Genomic DNA, 18,323 nt, shown 5'->3' with positions numbered 1-18,323 from the left:
ATCCCACATCTCAACTTCATCCTCCTACCAAACATCCCCGTCACTTTATTTTCAGACTGACCGCTCTCTAAAAATGAGTTGGTTTTGCTTCCTAACAGCAATATTAAAACCCACCGTAAGACAAGCAGTGTCCAGCTAGCTGGGGGATCTCAAGTTGAGCTGCTTGACACAGGCATGGTTTGGAAGTCACATTTCAATATCCCACGTCCTGCAGCTCAGCACTCCCTGAGCTTTAAAAAAGTCAAGCACTATATGAAGCTGAATCTAAATTTCTATTATCCCATGCTAAAGCTATACTCAGTAACAGATGAGAACCTAAAAGTCACACAGAACCAGCCTCACTTTAGGCTTAGACATATCACCCACAAGGGCAGCTCCAAGCGTTTCAGCCAATATGATGTATACAAAGTTTAATCTGTAGTGGCTTCAAAATTAATGAAGGCTTTAAAATAAAATGAGTTTACATTTCATTGCAGATCTACTTTAATCTGCTGTATTAGAGAATAAGCAGATTTGTTAAGTTTCTCAAGATGCAAAATGGACAATTAAACTGAAAGGTCTCTCACCAATTCAGGATTAGATATCAAAGCGTTTATGCAACTCTATCAAAACAGGCCATGGTGGGTTTTTTTTGGGGGGGGGGGGGGGGCAGGGGAAGTCTATTCGTTGGTCATAAATTTGGCCTGAAATACAGAATCTCTCTTAGGGCTCCTTCACAATGTGTTTTGTAAATACTTTCCAAAAATACTCTCCTCATTAGGCCATAAAGCAAGACTGCAAGCTGGCCACCCAAATCAATTATTTGCTGTTTCATGCTAGATTAAATGTTGAGTAACCACCACCTTCAGTGGAGTTACAATGGTCTAAGTCAGAAATGAGGACAGAATTAGTATAACACTTCCATTAACTCCTAGTTACGTGTGACAGAGCATGAGGAGACAATCTTCTGATACATTTGGAGAGCACAAAGACTGCAAATAAACTCCGCAGTTTGTTTCACAAAGATGGACCCAATTTCAGATATAGTGATTTCAAGTTGGGTCCATCTTTTTGAAACGCCCTGTATTTTTGCAAGTCAGAAGAGTTATGGCCAACTTTGTGGTCTTTAACAAAGAATAGATGCTCTTTGCCGCACATCAGTTGTTTCTTAAAAGCTTTTACCCCTGTATAAGCTCCTGCCTATATGCTTGCTTTTCAGTCACCTTTCTCAGACCTTTTAGGAGTATTTCATGGATGCTGAGGGATCTGCAAAACACTGCAACAGATCAACTCCAAGGCTGGGCAATACTCACTCCATAGCATCCGTCACTCTCAAACACCCTTGCAATAAACTACACAAACTCTCTTATACAGGACAACCTGGCAAGTTCAGGGAAGGCACAGAAATGCTTTATACCCTTCACATGTACCCTCTGTAGATGTGTCAAATGTCCTTTTTGCAAACATGAAGCCTTAACAGTATTCAAAACTTACCTGGGACCTCGCAAACAGCAGCACTAGAGATCCCAGATGTGGAGGAAACAGCTGGAGTTCCGATTTCTTCACTAGGCAGCTGGAGATTTCCCAATAAAAGTCAACGCAGCTTTTGATCCCAACTTTTTGCTCTTCCAGCTGCGGGTTGTGGATCCCCAGGGAACGCACTGGCTGAGGAATTCCTGGTAGCATGGGTTCATAAAGCAATGTATGGATCTGGGTTTTTTTCTTACTGTCATAGGATTAAATTACATGTTGAGCTTTACTTTGCCTAATAACGTAAGTCAAGAAGTAGAATCATACAGAAGAGATTCAATATGCCGGTGATATAGGGAAAGAACAAGCTTTAGCCTTTTAATACTATTCCAGTTTCAAGGAACAGTATAAAACGTTTGAAGTGGGGGTATCCCAACCAAAACAGAGGGGAGAGACTAGAGCAAAGAGAATTTAAATGCTTCAGTTTGGGGGAAGACACGGCAGAGCCTGTTCTTTGCTCCTTTTCCTCAGCTCCATTACTTTTGCCTTCAAGGGTACAAAAGTTTTGTTATAAACTGCGGTAAAAACAAGTGCTTTGCCATATAAAATAAGCACGCTTCCTTATCGCATGCTTATATCAACATAGAGAAAGATCGTATACTCTAAACGCATCATTTGTCAACGGCTTGTAAATCAGGTTTTTTTTTTTTTAAAGTCGTACCATTAGTCATTAATTGTTTTCAACTCAACAAGTGAACACTCCAACAGGAAATATGATACATAAACAGGAACAAAGTTTTGACCACAGCATTCAGTAAATACACCACAGTCTGGCCAGTCTGTTGGTAACCAGCAGCAACAGCTCTAAACACAACTCTTGGCTCTACAGCCTACATACTCCCAGGGATGTTTGTATAGTTTGCTACTGAGCAATGGAAAACATCTTTTTTCCTCCCCTACTACTCTTTAGTAATTGTGTCTTTAAATCTAGTCTCCTTCCTCTCCAAATTTTTAGGGTCCAAAACCTTGCCGCAACTTTTGGTTGTACCTTACTCTCATGACTGAAACCAAATGCTTCCAGTTCCCACTTGTGTGCCATGAATATTCATATACATCCCCCTTATTCAACTTTTATTAGTAGTAAATGGACACAAATCAGATTCAACCGCATAATATGACAGAGGTTTGGTCCAGTTTTGTATCAAGGAGGAAAGGTGAACCTTTCAGAAAGTCCTGAAGTGACTGCACTGGGATCTCAGCAGGGAAAAATCCATTTACTCATAGCTAAAGACCAGTTTGTTCCTCCTTCTGAAATCCAGCACTAGAGCAAGATTTATGCTCATATTTACTGGTAAAAATCACATTACCATTCATGAGACATGGTACCTATTTGAGTACCAAATGCATTACCAGAATCACGTGCACCTGGGAAGGGACAAGGAGCAGAAGAGACACACAAACATTGAGAGAAAATGTGTAAAGTGGTATTATGTTATTAAAACATTACATTAGAAAGAAGCAGAACATAAACCAAAACCAAGGTTTTAACCAGGTTTAACTTTTTTTTTTAAATTTGAATTGACCCAAAGCAAAAACTTACATTGCAAAGGAAGAACAAAATAAACGATGATATTTGTAACACAGCGTTGCATGGAAACCAGACATGTGGGCAGGCTGCAAATTGCTCTTGTCACAATGTCACTGAGGGCTTTTCCCAGATTTAACTAAGTTACAATCCAATTTTTTTCATCTAGCCCAGGTCCACCCTGGTAAACATGCTACATATTCTCTTTCGCCTCTGGCTATCTATTTGATGAGTTTATCCAGATGTGTCCTCTTACGATTGCCAACTCGAGCCAGAAAACCAGATTTTCCACGCTATCCCGAGGAAGCCAGAGTTATTCCAAGCATGAGTGATAATGAATTAAAAACAAAAAACCCCACAAAAACCCCACCACAAACAAACAAAAAAACAAAGAAAAAACCCCCCAAACAAACTCAAAACCACAAAACAGACCCAAACAAACAAACAAAAAAAACCCAACCACTCAAGAGCTTTTCAAACTAACAAGTATTGTCTATAATGTAAATAGTTTAGAAATATGGTAATTAAATAATCTAAAAAACACTCTTACTCTGCTGTACATTTATAAACATAAATATCTACAGAAACTTTCTGCTTTGTTTTAAAGGATGAGGTTTGCAGTTTGTTAATGATCAGAGTCTTTTACTCATATTGATTCTTTGGTGTACTTGCCAATTTTTTTTTTTTTTTAAGGTTTAATAAAAGTGTTTAACCATGAATTTTAAAGTAATGAAACTAGGCTACATAACAAGTCTGTATTATGCACTTTCCTTCCACATTCTAGTCCGAATGAAAAACAAAGTTCAATTCATTCTTCAAAGTATTTGTGCACGATATTTAAAATAGTAAAAAAACCCCAAATCTCTGATTATTGACATTTGGGTAGGATTAACAATGAATAATCATACCTCACTGGCACCTGAGCGCATCTATAATTCAAGATCATGAACGGGACTATCAGTAGGTTCAGAGACTCAGGTGCTGCGGTGCTGTGCAGAATCAAGGTCAGAGAAACCAGCCACAAGAGATGGTTTCGCATTGTGAGAAAGGGCGAGGGTTTCCTCCACCTTGGGGAGGGAGGATAGGCTAAAAATGATAATTTAAAAGAAAGGCTTTTTACTGGCCCGAAATGTGCGTGTGTTCCCTTGACATGTCAGTTACTTAAAAGAAATAACCAAAGAACAAACCTCAAACAATAAATAATGGAATTACACATTTCTTCATTAAATAGCATTCTTGTTACCAAGTCTTCCGTAGTTTTCTTCGGTCACAGCAACAGACAGAACAAATAATTTGCCTTAATATAGATTGCAACTAAAATATACTCTAGGTTACCTTAGAAAATATTACTGTAAAAAAAAATTCAGTGGGGAAGGACATTGGTTTAGACCAACTTAAAAACGTAGTGAATGATACAAATTTTTTTTTAAAAAGGACAGCAATCTTAAAGGTTCTGATCTAATGTCACAATCCTGAAGATTCACGCTTAAAACCTGCCAGTCAATTCTTAACGTCTGTCCTGCCTCAGTACTGGGGAGCTTAAAGATCATAACGCTTGATCTTTCTTGTTTTGACAGGAGCCGACAGACACCGTCCCGCACCCGAGCTCCCCACACACCCCAGAAAGGCTCTCGGGTTGTCCCCGTTGAGATGCCACCACCAGGACTTACAACCTGGAGGAAGCTCCGCGGGGTGGGAAGGTTGGACGTACTTGCTCGCGCTGCTGAGCCGTGAACATTTGGTCGCTGCTCACAGGCTGGACTTGAACAGAGACAAGATGGAGATAAAAAGGTTCAACATCCCATTACCAATCCTCTGAGCTGTGAATCTCCAAAATCACTTATTGTTTGGAAACCTGAGGCGATGCCAGGCACAATAGGGAGAGATAATCCTCCTTGCTTGCTGTGGTTCCACTGCATCAATTATCAGTGATAAGGTTCCTGCTTAAGGAACTGCAGACCAGGGTTACAAGATATCAAAAGCAACTAACGCAGTTAAATAATATGACCATACCTGCTTCACCTTGCTTTTCATATTTTTAATATTAAATATTTTGAAAGTGACAGTGTTAAACTTAAAAGCTACCACCATTCCTTTCACCTCCCCGTTTCCATTGGTATAACTGGTACAAAAGTACTCCTGATATTGGAGAAGGCTCTTTAGGAGCCAGTGGGATGGCAAAACAAAAGTAGAGAACACTGACAAGAACCTTACGATGACTCTGTAATCCCTTGAAAACAAAGAGTGAAAACACTGCAAATTTTGGCCCAATGTTTTTTTGATAGTAAGAAATTAATTTTTTTTTTATGATCAGAAACAAAACTCTTTAACAGAAATTTTTAATACCTAGTATGGAGAACACATTCAGTAGCCAAATTTCAGTACTCCTTTCAGTTGCTGCTTTCAGATTAATTGGAAACCAGTTAATATTTGCAAAATTTAAACTCCCAGTATGAATGGGGCTTTTTTTGTTAGTGCACATAGAAAATGCACCTTAATAACATATATGCATTTCCCACTCTCTAACCTGAAACAAACTGAATTTCAGAGCAACCACAAAAAAAAAAAATATCCATCACTGCCTTTCAAATAAAAGGGTTTGGCCATTTTTTCTTTTAAGTGGACACAATTTGGCTGAGAACCCGTAGATTTCAACTGAAAGTGAAATAAAGGAGGTTATACATTCACGAAATTCAGGGAGCAATAATGAACAGCAACTGCCGCATCACTTTAGCAACGTCACGTCAACACCTCAGCGAGGCAGCAGCTCCTGTTCTCACAAATAATGCACCGAGACTAAATGAAGAATAGTTGTGTGTGTGGGGAGAAATAAAATCACACATAAAGGGAAAATACATCAGAAAGATTATTGCACAGGAGGCACTGTATGAGAAACAGAATATATTGGCTTCAAAAAAATCTAAATTTGTTTTAAGTTAATGTAAAAAATACTGAGGCTATGCCTCTTTGTAGTGTACTGTCACTGTTAAAAATAGACTTAAAAACAACCACCCATTTTACAGGGAATGTCAGGAAAGAAGGAGGCCTGAATTTTATGGACATCCCAACTACAGGAATTAGGAAAGCAATAATATAGAAAGAGCCAACATATAGACTCTCAAATTGAAAAGGGTAATTGCATTTTTTCTTTAATTTCCAGATTAGATTCGTACAGTACACCAGGACATGTTGATTATCAACTCTTCCCTCTATCCTGCAAAAACATACACCCTGGCAGAGACAAAAGTCCCAACAGACAACAGGGTTCTGACGGACCTTCTATCTGTATCCTTTTGCAGGACTGGTGCCTTGATTTCCAAACTTTATTTTCTTGAATAATTGCTCAGCATGCCAATTCAAACCAAGCGCTTCCCTTGAGAGGCCACCTTCCATCTCCACTGCAAGTCTGCACACTTAATGTGAAAACAAACAAACAAAAACCAACAGCAATTTTTAAAATGTAACATCGTATAGAAAGCTTGGACCTCGGAAACTTGGACCAAGAAACCAAAAATTAAGACCTTCTAGTGTGTGGTATAAAAAACCCAAGGAAGTGTATACCTGCCTTCTGACTTCACAGAAAAAATCAGAATTTGCATAGGATATACTTTGTGCAAGGCAACAAGCCTCTTCAGTATCTGGAATATAACTAATCTTGCTTAGAGTTCTTCTCTTCATGGATATCAGATATCATCAAATTTGTGTTTTAAGTAGTCTTTCATGACCTTGGCAATGGGTAGTTCATCAAGTAGTTTTAGGTTTTGAAGGCCTATACACTGACGGATTTTTATTCGGCATAGATCTTGCAAGTTTCTGGGCTGTCCTGAAAAGACAAAAGGAACACATAGTAAAATGATCACATTTTAAACATACTTTAACTCAGTAAAAATCACAGATGTTTGCTGTTTTCTAAGATGAAGAAGAAAAGGGCACAGGGAGAGGGAAAAATTACAAGAGGAAAAAAAGGGTGGAAATTAATACCTTTCTAGCGAACAATAATTCACAGAAATCAAGGTATGAATCCTAAAAGGACACTTTTACATGCATGTAATTTTACTGATGTCAGTGTAAAGTGACATTATCCACGTGAGGATTCCCACGAGGTGGTAACACACACTTAAACACTGTAGAACAGCATAAATCCTCCATTTAACTTTTTGTGGATTTTCTTCTATCCTCGTAACATCTGGGAGAAAAAAAAAACCCCTCAGTCTCACTTCTTTTCGAACATAAAGACAAAGTTCTACGTTCCGCTGTAACAGGACTAGGCAATATCCTCAGAGAGCGGCGCATGTGAAAGTTATTCAAGGATAGCATGGCGGAGTGAAAGGTTGTTTTTCCCCCTTCTAAAGAAGAGACAAAGCCTTTAGGCTTCGGATGCAGCCGCAACTCCGTCAAAGAGGAGGAGATGAAAATACACGTTAACTGCTGTCCACAGAGAAGAGGTTTACTGACATCCCATGAACTTGAGAATTTCTGGCAAGGATTTTCCAAAATAATCAGTTCCTTTTCAAACTCATCCTTAAAAGGAAACTGCTCAAAGTCAACCACATTGAAAAATAGTCCTCCGCGCAACATAATGTAAGAAAGGTTAATTTAGTCTTGAATCTGAAAGCACCCGGCAATGGATCCCGAGGAAGAAGGAAAGAAAGAGCAGAACAAGAGCCGTTGAGAAATCCTGTCCCAAAATACCCTTCTCGCTTCCGCACCGGTGCCTTTGGGCCTTCCTGAACCAGATTGCACACAGATCTGGGGCTTTAATCGCTGTGAATAGCCTGCCCTTTGTAAATCCGTCTCATGTTTTCTGAACCCATTCATACTTTCAGTATCCAAAACATCCTGTGGCAACAAATTTCACAATCTAATTAGGCGTTGGCTGGAAAAACTACAAGGTACTTGTATTTATTTTAGATCTGCTTCCTGATCGCTTCATTGCGAACCTACCATTCTTTGAGTTACAAAAAAAACACAAACAAATAATTGTTCTGACACCAGTCATGACTTTACATACCTTTATATTATTCCCTGTCCTCCACTCACGCTTGGTCCCTCTTTCCAAAGCTGAAGACATTTGCTATATTTAATAACTTCCCACTGGGGGAACCACTCCAAATTTCTGACCAAACCAGCTGCCTTTGTACTTCTTCCTCATTCTGCTATAGCTATTTCAAAATTACCCTAATAACATATTGAGGGTGTGCCAGTCAATATTTTGATCATTGACTTAACTATGTATGGCCTGAAAAATAAAATAAAAAAAAAAACAAAAGAGGCTTACCCAGTCACAGCACCTGATGGCTGCCCAAGTTAAAATACTCAGCACCGTGAACAATGCAGGTGCTTATGCCGGTATCAAGATAATCTGTCGCCAACAGAGCAAATTACTGCGGTCTTTTTTTATCTGTATGATCGTTAGTGGTAGAAGACAGTGCCTGCTTTTGCAACCAAAGGCATGGCGATTTTATTGAGCCGACTGCTTGAATCAATAACTCATTTAAAAAGCAGTAAAAAACAACAAAAGCAACCTTCAATAACAGAAAGGGACATTTCCCATTAGCTTTCCTGAGCTGCCACCAACCGATCAGGATGGTTTTGGAGGAGGAGCTGCCGTGGTCCAGGCGGCTTTAGGAAGGACAGTCGGACGCTGTCGGCTTCCCGGGCACAAACCTGTTCGGAGCACACGGGAGGGTTTTTATTGCCCCAACCAGCCCCAGAGCTGTCCCTGCAGCCCGGCCCTTCTCCATCCTCCTCCTAGTTCAGCAACAAACCTTCTACCGGCTAAAGAGACATTATGAGTTTATTAGACAGTTTATAAGCGCAGAGTAAAGAGATGATGAAACTATTTCCTGTTTTCTACTTCGGGCATTTTGTACATGGTTTCAGTTACCCCTTACAGCGATCTCTCCCTTTTTTTCCCCTACATGGGTTTTTCTATAGAAATGGGCTGACAGACAGCTATACACTGGGATTTATCTTAAGCACTAAAATTATCCGAGGTAAGCTAGCAGAAGTAATGCATTAAAAGTCTCAGTCTGTTTTAAAGAAATCAGATTTGAAATTCAAGAGCATGAAAATTTGAATTTCCTTCATATGAGTTTAAAATACTTTTATTACACTTATCACCACGGGTCTCTAACCAGCAATTTATTTTTAATTATATCCTTCAGCCATGACTTAGAGTACAGATCATTAAGTTATGTTGTCCACTGGTGGTTTCTTCTTAGCAATTTTTTTTTCCACCTGAAAGAATAAATTTATACAACTTGGACAACAGCTGAATGCTCAAGCTTCAGGGAAAGAAAAGTTACTTTCGGCAAGAAACCAAGCAAAGGAATCTTTATGGTGATAAAAGAAATAGTTCTAATGCTTTGAATATGAACACAAACTGGGTTCAGAAAGGATGCACCTTTTCAAAAGTTAACTGCAAACAGCAGCATTAGAGGGTATAGAGGACTACAGATCTATATCTGTATTTTCCGTAGTACACAATAATACAGCTGTGAGACACTGATTTCTGGTTTTAGAAATTAATGCCTTTTAATTAACATCCTATGGGGGGGGTTTTTTGAGAACAAAATGGAACAGACAACTTAAAATACCCAGAAGAAATTGGTCATCAGTTAATTCAAAAAGACCCGATTATCAACTGTATGACATTTTCCCCTGATAAGCCTAAAAATATTTCCTGGGAATGTGTTAACAATGGACATTTCCAGTGTTAAGCACCAGTTGCTACATCTAGTGGCTGTTAGTGTCTTTAGGTCACGCCTTGCAAATTCCAGGGTTATTAATGCATTTGTGATTTATTAGAAACGGTGTCTAGAACACTTACTCATTCTTGGTTGCATCTGAATGAAAAAGAAAAAAAATAAAGGATTACAGAGCGATGTCAGTGAACCTTGGTTTGGCAAATGAAAAATGTTATTAGTAATTTGGCAAAGTACGACAAGTTAAATGATGAATAAAGTTCTGTTTAAAAGCGATTAGGAAGTTGCAGCTTTGGTTATATCCCGCATCACAAGTTTGAAAGTTAGTTAGGCAAATGAGCTAGAAAGGAAGAGAATTAAGAAAAAAAAAAAAATTAAATGCACCAAAAAGAAAATCTTAAGAGGTAAGATTGACCTAATTACCACCATTATGTAAAAAAGTGATCTAAAAATACTGATCACCTTAAAAAAAAAACCAAACACACACAAAACAACAAAACAGCACATCCCTGATCCGGTCTCCAAGGGCCACCTTGATGGTGGCAGTGCCATTGTCCCGGCTGTTGTACAACCCCAGTCACTGCCAGGGCAGCAAACACTTGTCGCCGCTGGAGAACCGCAGGTCTGCTAATGTGCTCACCAGAACAAGTTACAGACTTCTGCCCATTTATTGTGCAAGCTTCATAGCGATAATCAAATAAATTAGGAGTATTAATTACAGGAAAAAAAGAAGAGATGTATAGTTCACCGTTTGTCTTGCGCACCTCGTGGTACGTGCTGTCATGGAAAGCAGAAATTCCCAACAATGCGCCTCTTTTGTGGTTTCCCCACACATAAAAGTTTCTTCTAAACAGAAGAAATGTAAAACATAGGCTTATAAAACAAAGAGGAATTGCATTTTGATTTTTTTTTTCCTCTCTCTAGAGGCAGCACATTTCAGTACATATAAAATTTAAACATTTTCCTCACTCGGTTCTTCAACTGCTAATGAAGTAAATTCTTGAGCTTCCTCCCCCCCCACCTTAAATACTTTATAAGGATTTTACTTAAACAATGAAATAAGCCTTTTAAATTACTAATAGATTTGCCTTTTCTAGTAAATGGGGAAAAAAATGCATGTTTTAACAGCAAGATATCACAATTAATCCTGAATTTCCACTCAATGCTCCAATCCTTTCATTTTATAGCTTCAAATTTTTTTTTTTTCCACTATTCTACCTGGAAGTTCATTCTTCTATCCCAGAGACAGACAAGACTTATATTTAGGATTTACTACCTATACAAAGAACCATATCTCATCGTTACAGCTGCGCAGCTTATTTAGACCTGTGCCTGACTGTTTTTCCTATGCAGATCATGCTCCCCAAGAAGTAAAACACCAACTCACCTAATAGGTCTGTATTTAGGGATCATTAAGTAGTTATATCAGACCTAGTACCTCTGACAACACTGATTTTTAGGGATTTTCACCGTAAAGATGGAAAAGGGGAATGGAATCTCTGCCACTTTCTCCACTGCAGAGACAAGAGCATCTGCGAAAAGAAAAAAAAAAAAAAAAAAAAAAAAAAAAAAAAAAAAAAAAATCAAACTGACCTGTTCTGTTTACCCAAAAGAAAACTTAGGAGTAACTGAAATTACTACACTTGTAGGCTGTGAGAAGATCCTGTCTGGTGTGCTGTTCTACCCACTAAAAAGAAAAAAAAAAAAAAAAAAAGTACTTTTAAAAGCAAACAGTGTCATTGGTTTGAAGTGGACAGGCAGTTTCTGAAGAAGCTACAAAAATACCATAAGTGACATATTTCAGAAGCCGCCTACAGTTTTCTCTGCAATATTAATACATCTGTCTAGAAAAGAAAAAATAATTCTACAGAGCTATTTCTCAAACCGAGCCTCGGCCTCCCCTGGGAATTGTGAAAGGCTGGAAACAGTAGCAAGAAACCATTTGGTAGTTTCTTTTTAGCTACAAAAGAAACTTAAAAATAAAAGTTTTGTGAAACGTTTAAAAAAAGTTGAAACCAGGCCGACGTATGGCTGGCAGCAGCTCAGTTCCTCTAGAGTATCAAAATAAGTATTTATATCCACGGCTAACTATTAAATCCATCCCTTATTTCACAACCACGAAGGAACTCAGCTACTGCCAGCAATTAGATTTAGTTATTTTTTTTGTTGGCTTTTTGGGGGAGAATTGAAAAAGATAATTGAACTTATCAACTGGAAACTCACACCCACTACACAAGAAATACATTGATGAGGATGCAGAAAGAAACAGGATGATACTTTGAGGATGCGATCACCTAACGCTAGGAGTAGGTCTGACGGTTTAGGAAACGCATCGACTTGTACTCTGTAAAAAAACAACAGCAGAATAACTAGAGAGGATCTTTGGTCTCCCAGCAGTCAGAATGCAAGGAAAAACCAGTATCAAGAATCTATAAGTCTGAAACACATTAATCTCAGACACACAGGGCTGAATTTAGAGAGAAAGAAAATTACAGAGTGTTCACTGAGAATGTGAACAAACTCCTTGAATCACTGCCTAGCTCAACAGGACAGAGAGCTTTTAATTCTTTGCAACTGGATATCATACACGCTATTTTAAAAGTTTTAGTTTAATTTTGTTTTCAGTATGCTGCTTAGAATACCTGACCTTGAAGTATGTTTTCATTCCTCTTTGAAAAATAATTCTCCACAATGAGTTTTATTAAATTTTGATATATCTGGCATAGAAAATATGTACCGAGGAGGGGCGTATTTTGGACTGAAATTATATACATGGAAAAGCAGAATGTCAGTAAAGTTCAATGTTAAGTATAACAGGTGTATTTAGCAATGAAGTAATGAAAATCAGATTTGAATATGCTTGTATAAGATTTTTTTATATACATATTTAACATTTCTATATATTCAGTCTTGCTGAAATTGCTATGGAAATTCAGCTAAGAATTTCAATACCACATTTATCTGCATTTAGGAGACAGTAAGTAAAGTGCTCCGAGTTACACTATTTTTACATTATAATAGAGTACAGCATAGGTGTGCAAATGGGAGTGGGGGGTAGCTGTACCTTACAAGCCACATGTAAAAACTATGTATTTTTTTCCATTTTTACATAGGCATCTTCAAAAATATCTTCCAAAGTACACATGTGTACATAGCTATACAAAAATAGTTGAACTGCTTAATATAGACAGCTGTACTCTGAGTTAGTAGCTACATTTTTCAGTATCACACCAGGCAATTCTGAGTTGAGAGTTAAACAGGTATTTGAAAGGTATATAAACAGGTATTCTAGAAAGAAAAAAAAAAATGGGGCTATGTCTTTATAAAAGCATCAAAAACTATATTGGTATTTACAAAACAGGTACCTGCAATCTGCAGAAAGTAGATGATTCAGATGGTGTTTGTTTATTACTGATAAAGCTAAAGGGAAAACAATAAAATATCCTCTTACCCCAGTTCCCTGCATCACTCTGGATGGCAAAGCAGCCCATGGTCATTAGGGCAAGATTTCCAGTAAAGTTCTTCTATGTTATAACAAACAAAAAGATACCATTTCCTCTGAAATTATCCACATAATAAAATATGTAAAAATCTACTTTATTCACTATGACACTTCTGTATTCAAAATTTTAACTATGCAGAGACCCTTTTTAAAATGTTCTTCCAGTTAAAAAGAAAATCTAGTGAAAAGTTACATATATTTAGCAAAGGGATAGAGACAAAGATTGTGTAAGGATTTCCTTAACAGGACTTTTGTCTAAGTTTTTCTGCACATTTACAGTGCAAATTTACAAAATTACACTCTAGTCAAAGCCAAAGATTCGCTCTTTGAAAAATTTTAAAGAGGCATACAGATGAAATATTTGTAGTTTAACTCATCTGGTGACCTTTAGATCTTGTTCCAGACCTGGAATTAGTTCTCCGATACCTTTTAACACACACACCACATCACGCTACCTTGGCCGTACCCATTTCCTCGGTTATTTGCCTCCACAAATCGTCATAGACTCTCTTGTCTGCTACGTTATCTGAACACTGATTAAATTAAATGACGGCAGTGGGGAAGGGTTCAGGCTTTTTCTCTTCCCATTTTTGAGATCATAAATAAAATTTAAGATACTAGAAATTCAATTAAACCTTTAAGTATTTTTCTAATACTCTCATTTTTTCCTACCTCCAGCATCCTGTTTATAAGCTTTAATATTCTCAAAACCCATTCAACTTCAGTTTCAACATAAATCATTCCATCCAGGACGGTAATTGCAAGTGTTAATTCTGTAGGCATATACACTACCAAAAAATTAAAATATATCTCGCTCTATCTTCATATACACTATACTCATGCATCTCTATTTTAACTCTGCATTAGTGTATTCCAAGCTTAATCCATTGACGCTCCTGAAGAGCTCAGAGCTCATAAAGCATTACAAAGAAGTGCTCCAAAACAACTCTTCAGATGATCCAAGGTACTGTGATGATAAATGTCATTTGGAGTCAGAAATTGTAATACAGATAAGGAAAAGGAAAGCAATTCATAAAATCATTGAGCAATTTTCATCTTCAATATCGTTGGGTTTTTTCCCCCCCCACCACAGGGAGACTTTACTCATTTTTGTCTTGTAAAAAGGAGATGAGGGAAATAATATATATACGAACAACCATCTAAACACCAAGTCAGACTCATGATGAGAAATTTGTGATTCTTACTTCCATCTTTGAGCTTAATTACTGAGACACCTACAGAATACCTTTGTTCCTCTTGGAATTATTCTAGGAGCAAAGGAATCTCTATCTGTGACAGGAAGAATATCAGACCTTTGGGGTCAACCCCAAAATGCAATATCTCCTCGCAGACTCTCAGGACCAACACTGAGCATTTCTGAGAGCTTTGGTTTCTCGCCTGTTATTGACGACCAGGGACCTGGGCTAAAGGCTGCAATTATTACCGATTACAATACCTACCAAAATAAAAGGAAATTCACATACGATGTTTTCTGAGGAACTGAAACTATGCGAATATGTTTCCCCAAGTATAAAAAAAAAAAAGCTACTTACATCTTACACAGACTGCTAAACAGTATCCCATTTATATGAAGCACGCAACCGCTTTCACTTGAAGACAGATCAGTTTGACAACTTTCATAATTCACCTATATTAATCTTTAAGCTTTAGAATTTTAATCTACTGCAGCGGTAAAAACTCGTTCCTGTTTTACTATCAAATACACTCTTCAAAACTTCAGATGCGTATATAAAACTTGCAGCTATGGATTTCTAAAAGCACTTAGTATAATGTTCAAATAAACAAACTAGAAATTCCCGTTAAGCTCTATGACCAAGGCACTGTTACCAACAGCAAGAGAGAATTTCAGGAAGGCTTCCACTAGAAGAATTCTCTAAAAATTCTGTATTTTTTTTTTTTTTTAGTAAATAGATCTCGCAATATACTCAGAAATGAGGTTCTTCCCTGAAATGCTACAGCGTGAGATCTCAGCAATTCCCTGCACACAGCCTGATCTCACTGGAAACTCTGCTACCAGAATTCCAGCTTGCTCTCTACACCATCTTATTAAACTGATTATTCATGAAAACCATGGATGACAGTGTTTGGCTATTTATCATAAGAGCAGCAGAGTCTGTTTATAGCTGTTTGTAAACATATATTCATAATAATTTTGCTCAGAAGCAGAAAGCTGAAGTGTTTTTGTCAGCACTAGCCTGCCCTGCTTTCCCAGTTCTCCATCAGCACAAAACTGGAATATTTCCAACACTGTTACATTAGCCACAAATTTAAGCTACTTTATTTATAGCAGAATTTACTTCTCACTTAGTGTTAAATCCTTCAGGTATGGAATCTGCAACCTAAAAGTAAGTTACAGTCCCAGTTTCCAAATTTCTAAATTAGTCTTTAGACATTGAGGAAACACTTTTAACAGTCTAAGCCTTCATGCTTACCAGGACCTCCTGAGACTGCAAAAAACTGCAAGTTTGGATATTATGCCGTCTACTAGTAACCCTGAAGGTGCTATATAGTGAGAGGCTCCCAAAAAGGAAACCAGTAAGAAACGCATTTGAATGAAAAGGGGCAGGCAAATCAACCCAAAATCTGTTAGTTGCTTGTATTTCTTATTATCAACTTCTGCCTTTCCAAAAACTCTTTTCAGATTTCAAATAAAAGCAAAAATAACAGCACAAATCATGAAGACAAAAATGAAATTCCAAACGCTTTTTTCTGTCAGCTACTGACAACAGGTCTCAGCTGATTCACCCCCAGCCCACACTAAATTTCAGTTTCTTTGCAGAGTAGTGTGCTTAATTCTCATTAAAAACTACCATATCGAAACAAAAATAAGAGGAACTACAGGAGAAAACAAGGATATGTGAAATACCCCATCCTCTGCAGCACAGAAATCATCCCAGTTGGATGATTATTTATAAAGCCAGCTTAACATGTTTGAATTAAACTCCTGCTAATTGCTGATCAGCAACTCCTAAATATTTTAAGCAATACTGTAATTATGAAACATTATGACAGTATTCAGTGTTGAATGAGAGAAGAAGAGAAAACTTCCAGTAGATCTAGTACACCAAAACCAGATAATCACAAGTGACCAGAATATTAGGAACCTAAAATTCCTTTTAAATATCAGAAGTCATGATGAGTTAAAATCTCTTTCATATTTCCAAGATATCAACAAAATCAAATCAAAGCTACACAGCACACGAAACCCCTTCAAGTTGCATGACTGAACTATGGCATTTTGTTGTCTGGTGCAGGGGACAGAGAGAAAGAGAATGTAGGAGAATACAAAGCAGCAGCAAAACCTCTTTTCTGCCCTAGTCATAGTGCCAGATGAAAAAGCCAGCAACTGTGGAGTATTTGCATGATGATTAAATAAAGCAAAAGACACTAGAACAAAAAAACCTCACAAACAACAAAACAAAACCCCCAAACCCAAGCACCTTATGTGCTAAGGCCATTAATGAGATTTTACCATTTGCTTTTTTAAAATTAATGCTTCCTGTAGATATTTAAACAAAACTAATTTTAAAAAAATATACTTAGCATTAGCACCTTTGCCAACTAAGAGATTCCCAGTATTGCAATCCCTTCAGCTTCCCAGAAACTTTCTAGTGCATTTAAATAGCATCAAGGGGCAGAGAGGAAGCATTTTTTTTTTCTGGGGCTAAATTCAAAGGTGGCTTTTAGAGGACATTGTGTCCTGTGATTAACTCCTCTTACATACATACTTGTCACTTCTTGTAAGAAATCCAGACAGGGTCGGCTACTTCCAGAAATACTTATTGAAACAGCCAGTGGGGTCTGTCCTTCATAGTTCCTTGTGTTAGTGTCTGCTCCGTAATTATACAACATTTGTGCACAAAGCACGTCATCTCTAAGAGCAGACAAGTGTAAGGGCGTCTGTCCATCTTCCAAGCGACCCAAGTTCGTATCCGCCCCTCTCTGGAGGAACATTCGGCAGTAAGAGTGATTGCTTTTGATCACAGCGTATCGTAACAGGAAACCATTTTGAATGTCGATGTTGGCGTTGTGATCCAGCAGGATTTTCACACAGCTTGACCTCTCGCGGATAATGGCCAGCTGGAGCGGGGTGGTACCTTTATCGCTGAGCGGATCAACCTCGGCCTTGAACTCCAACAGGAGCCTGACAAACGAGTCCCGGCCATAGTGGGCTGCTACGTGGAGGGGAGTCCAACCATCGTTGCTTTTCGCGTTAATAATGTCACTTCTATATTCAGATTCCAACATCAAGCGCGCAATCCTCGCTCGGCCATGCATGGCTGCGTAATGCAGAGCGGTGAAGCCTCCAATTAAGTCCTTAACTGTGGGATCAGCTGAAGTTAAAATAAAATTAAAAAATAATTAGAGGGCATTACAGTAATCCAGTGCTGGGAAGAAAAAAAAAAAAAAAAAAAAAATCACACGGTTGAATGTTAGTCTTTTCAGGCATCGTATGACGGGATTTTTTGTACTTCAAACTAATCCTTGCTTTCAGGAACATGCTATTTTTAAGAAAAAGTTAAATCATATTTAAGAAATAGTTAAACAAAAAAAGACTCTTTCATATATGTAAGTATTTTTCTTTCAAATATGTATCCATTTGACAAACAGGTTTCTACATCTTCTCTTAAGCTAATTACTCAAATCTCTGTCCATCTAGTTTCCCTCCAGCTCTACAACATTACATTTCTTTCTCAACGTTCAACTTTTTAATTTTCCCTTATGTTGTTTCTTGTTCTTAAAAAGAAGCATGTGTAGAAACATCTGCTGTCCCAAATTGCGGATGTTTTGTGGTCTGGCAGCATTGTATTGTTTTTAGGGTGTAATACTGTATTAGGTAAAATGTTTCTCTGTGGTCTGCAGGATTTCCAAAGCATGTAAGATATGTTATTTTAGATTATCTTGATATAGTCTGTTTTTATAGATGATGAATCTGTTCTGAATTTATAGTTTGACAAAAATTTAAGATTTTACAAGAATGTAAGCATCTACTTATGGAGTCAGGAAAAAAAAGTTCGTGCAGAGTACAAGTGATTACACACATTATATTCCCCCTCCC

The 18,323-nt window shown here is 37.7% G+C and overlaps 1 protein-coding gene across 1 annotated transcript in view; it reads right to left on the bottom strand.

Annotated features, from left to right (window-relative positions):
* Positions 1–4,668: 4,668 nt before the first annotated feature.
* ASB7 (ankyrin repeat and SOCS box containing 7) overlaps positions 4,669–18,323 on the bottom strand; it is a 28,541-nt gene continuing 14,886 nt past the window's right edge. Inside the window, exons 5-6 of the mRNA XM_065641772.1 lie at positions 16,993–17,598; positions 4,669–6,857 (exon numbers count right to left, since the gene is read on the bottom strand). Of these exons, the coding sequence (XP_065497844.1) occupies positions 6,718–6,857; positions 16,993–17,598 (746 nt within the window). The 3' untranslated portion in view covers positions 4,669–6,717. The remainder of the gene's footprint in view (positions 6,858–16,992; positions 17,599–18,323) is intronic.

Source organism: Caloenas nicobarica, chromosome 10 (genome assembly GCF_036013445.1).
Source record: "Caloenas nicobarica isolate bCalNic1 chromosome 10, bCalNic1.hap1, whole genome shotgun sequence".
Taxonomy (NCBI): domain Eukaryota; kingdom Metazoa; phylum Chordata; class Aves; order Columbiformes; family Columbidae; genus Caloenas; species Caloenas nicobarica.
This window is presented reverse-complemented; position numbering and strand designations above follow the sequence as displayed.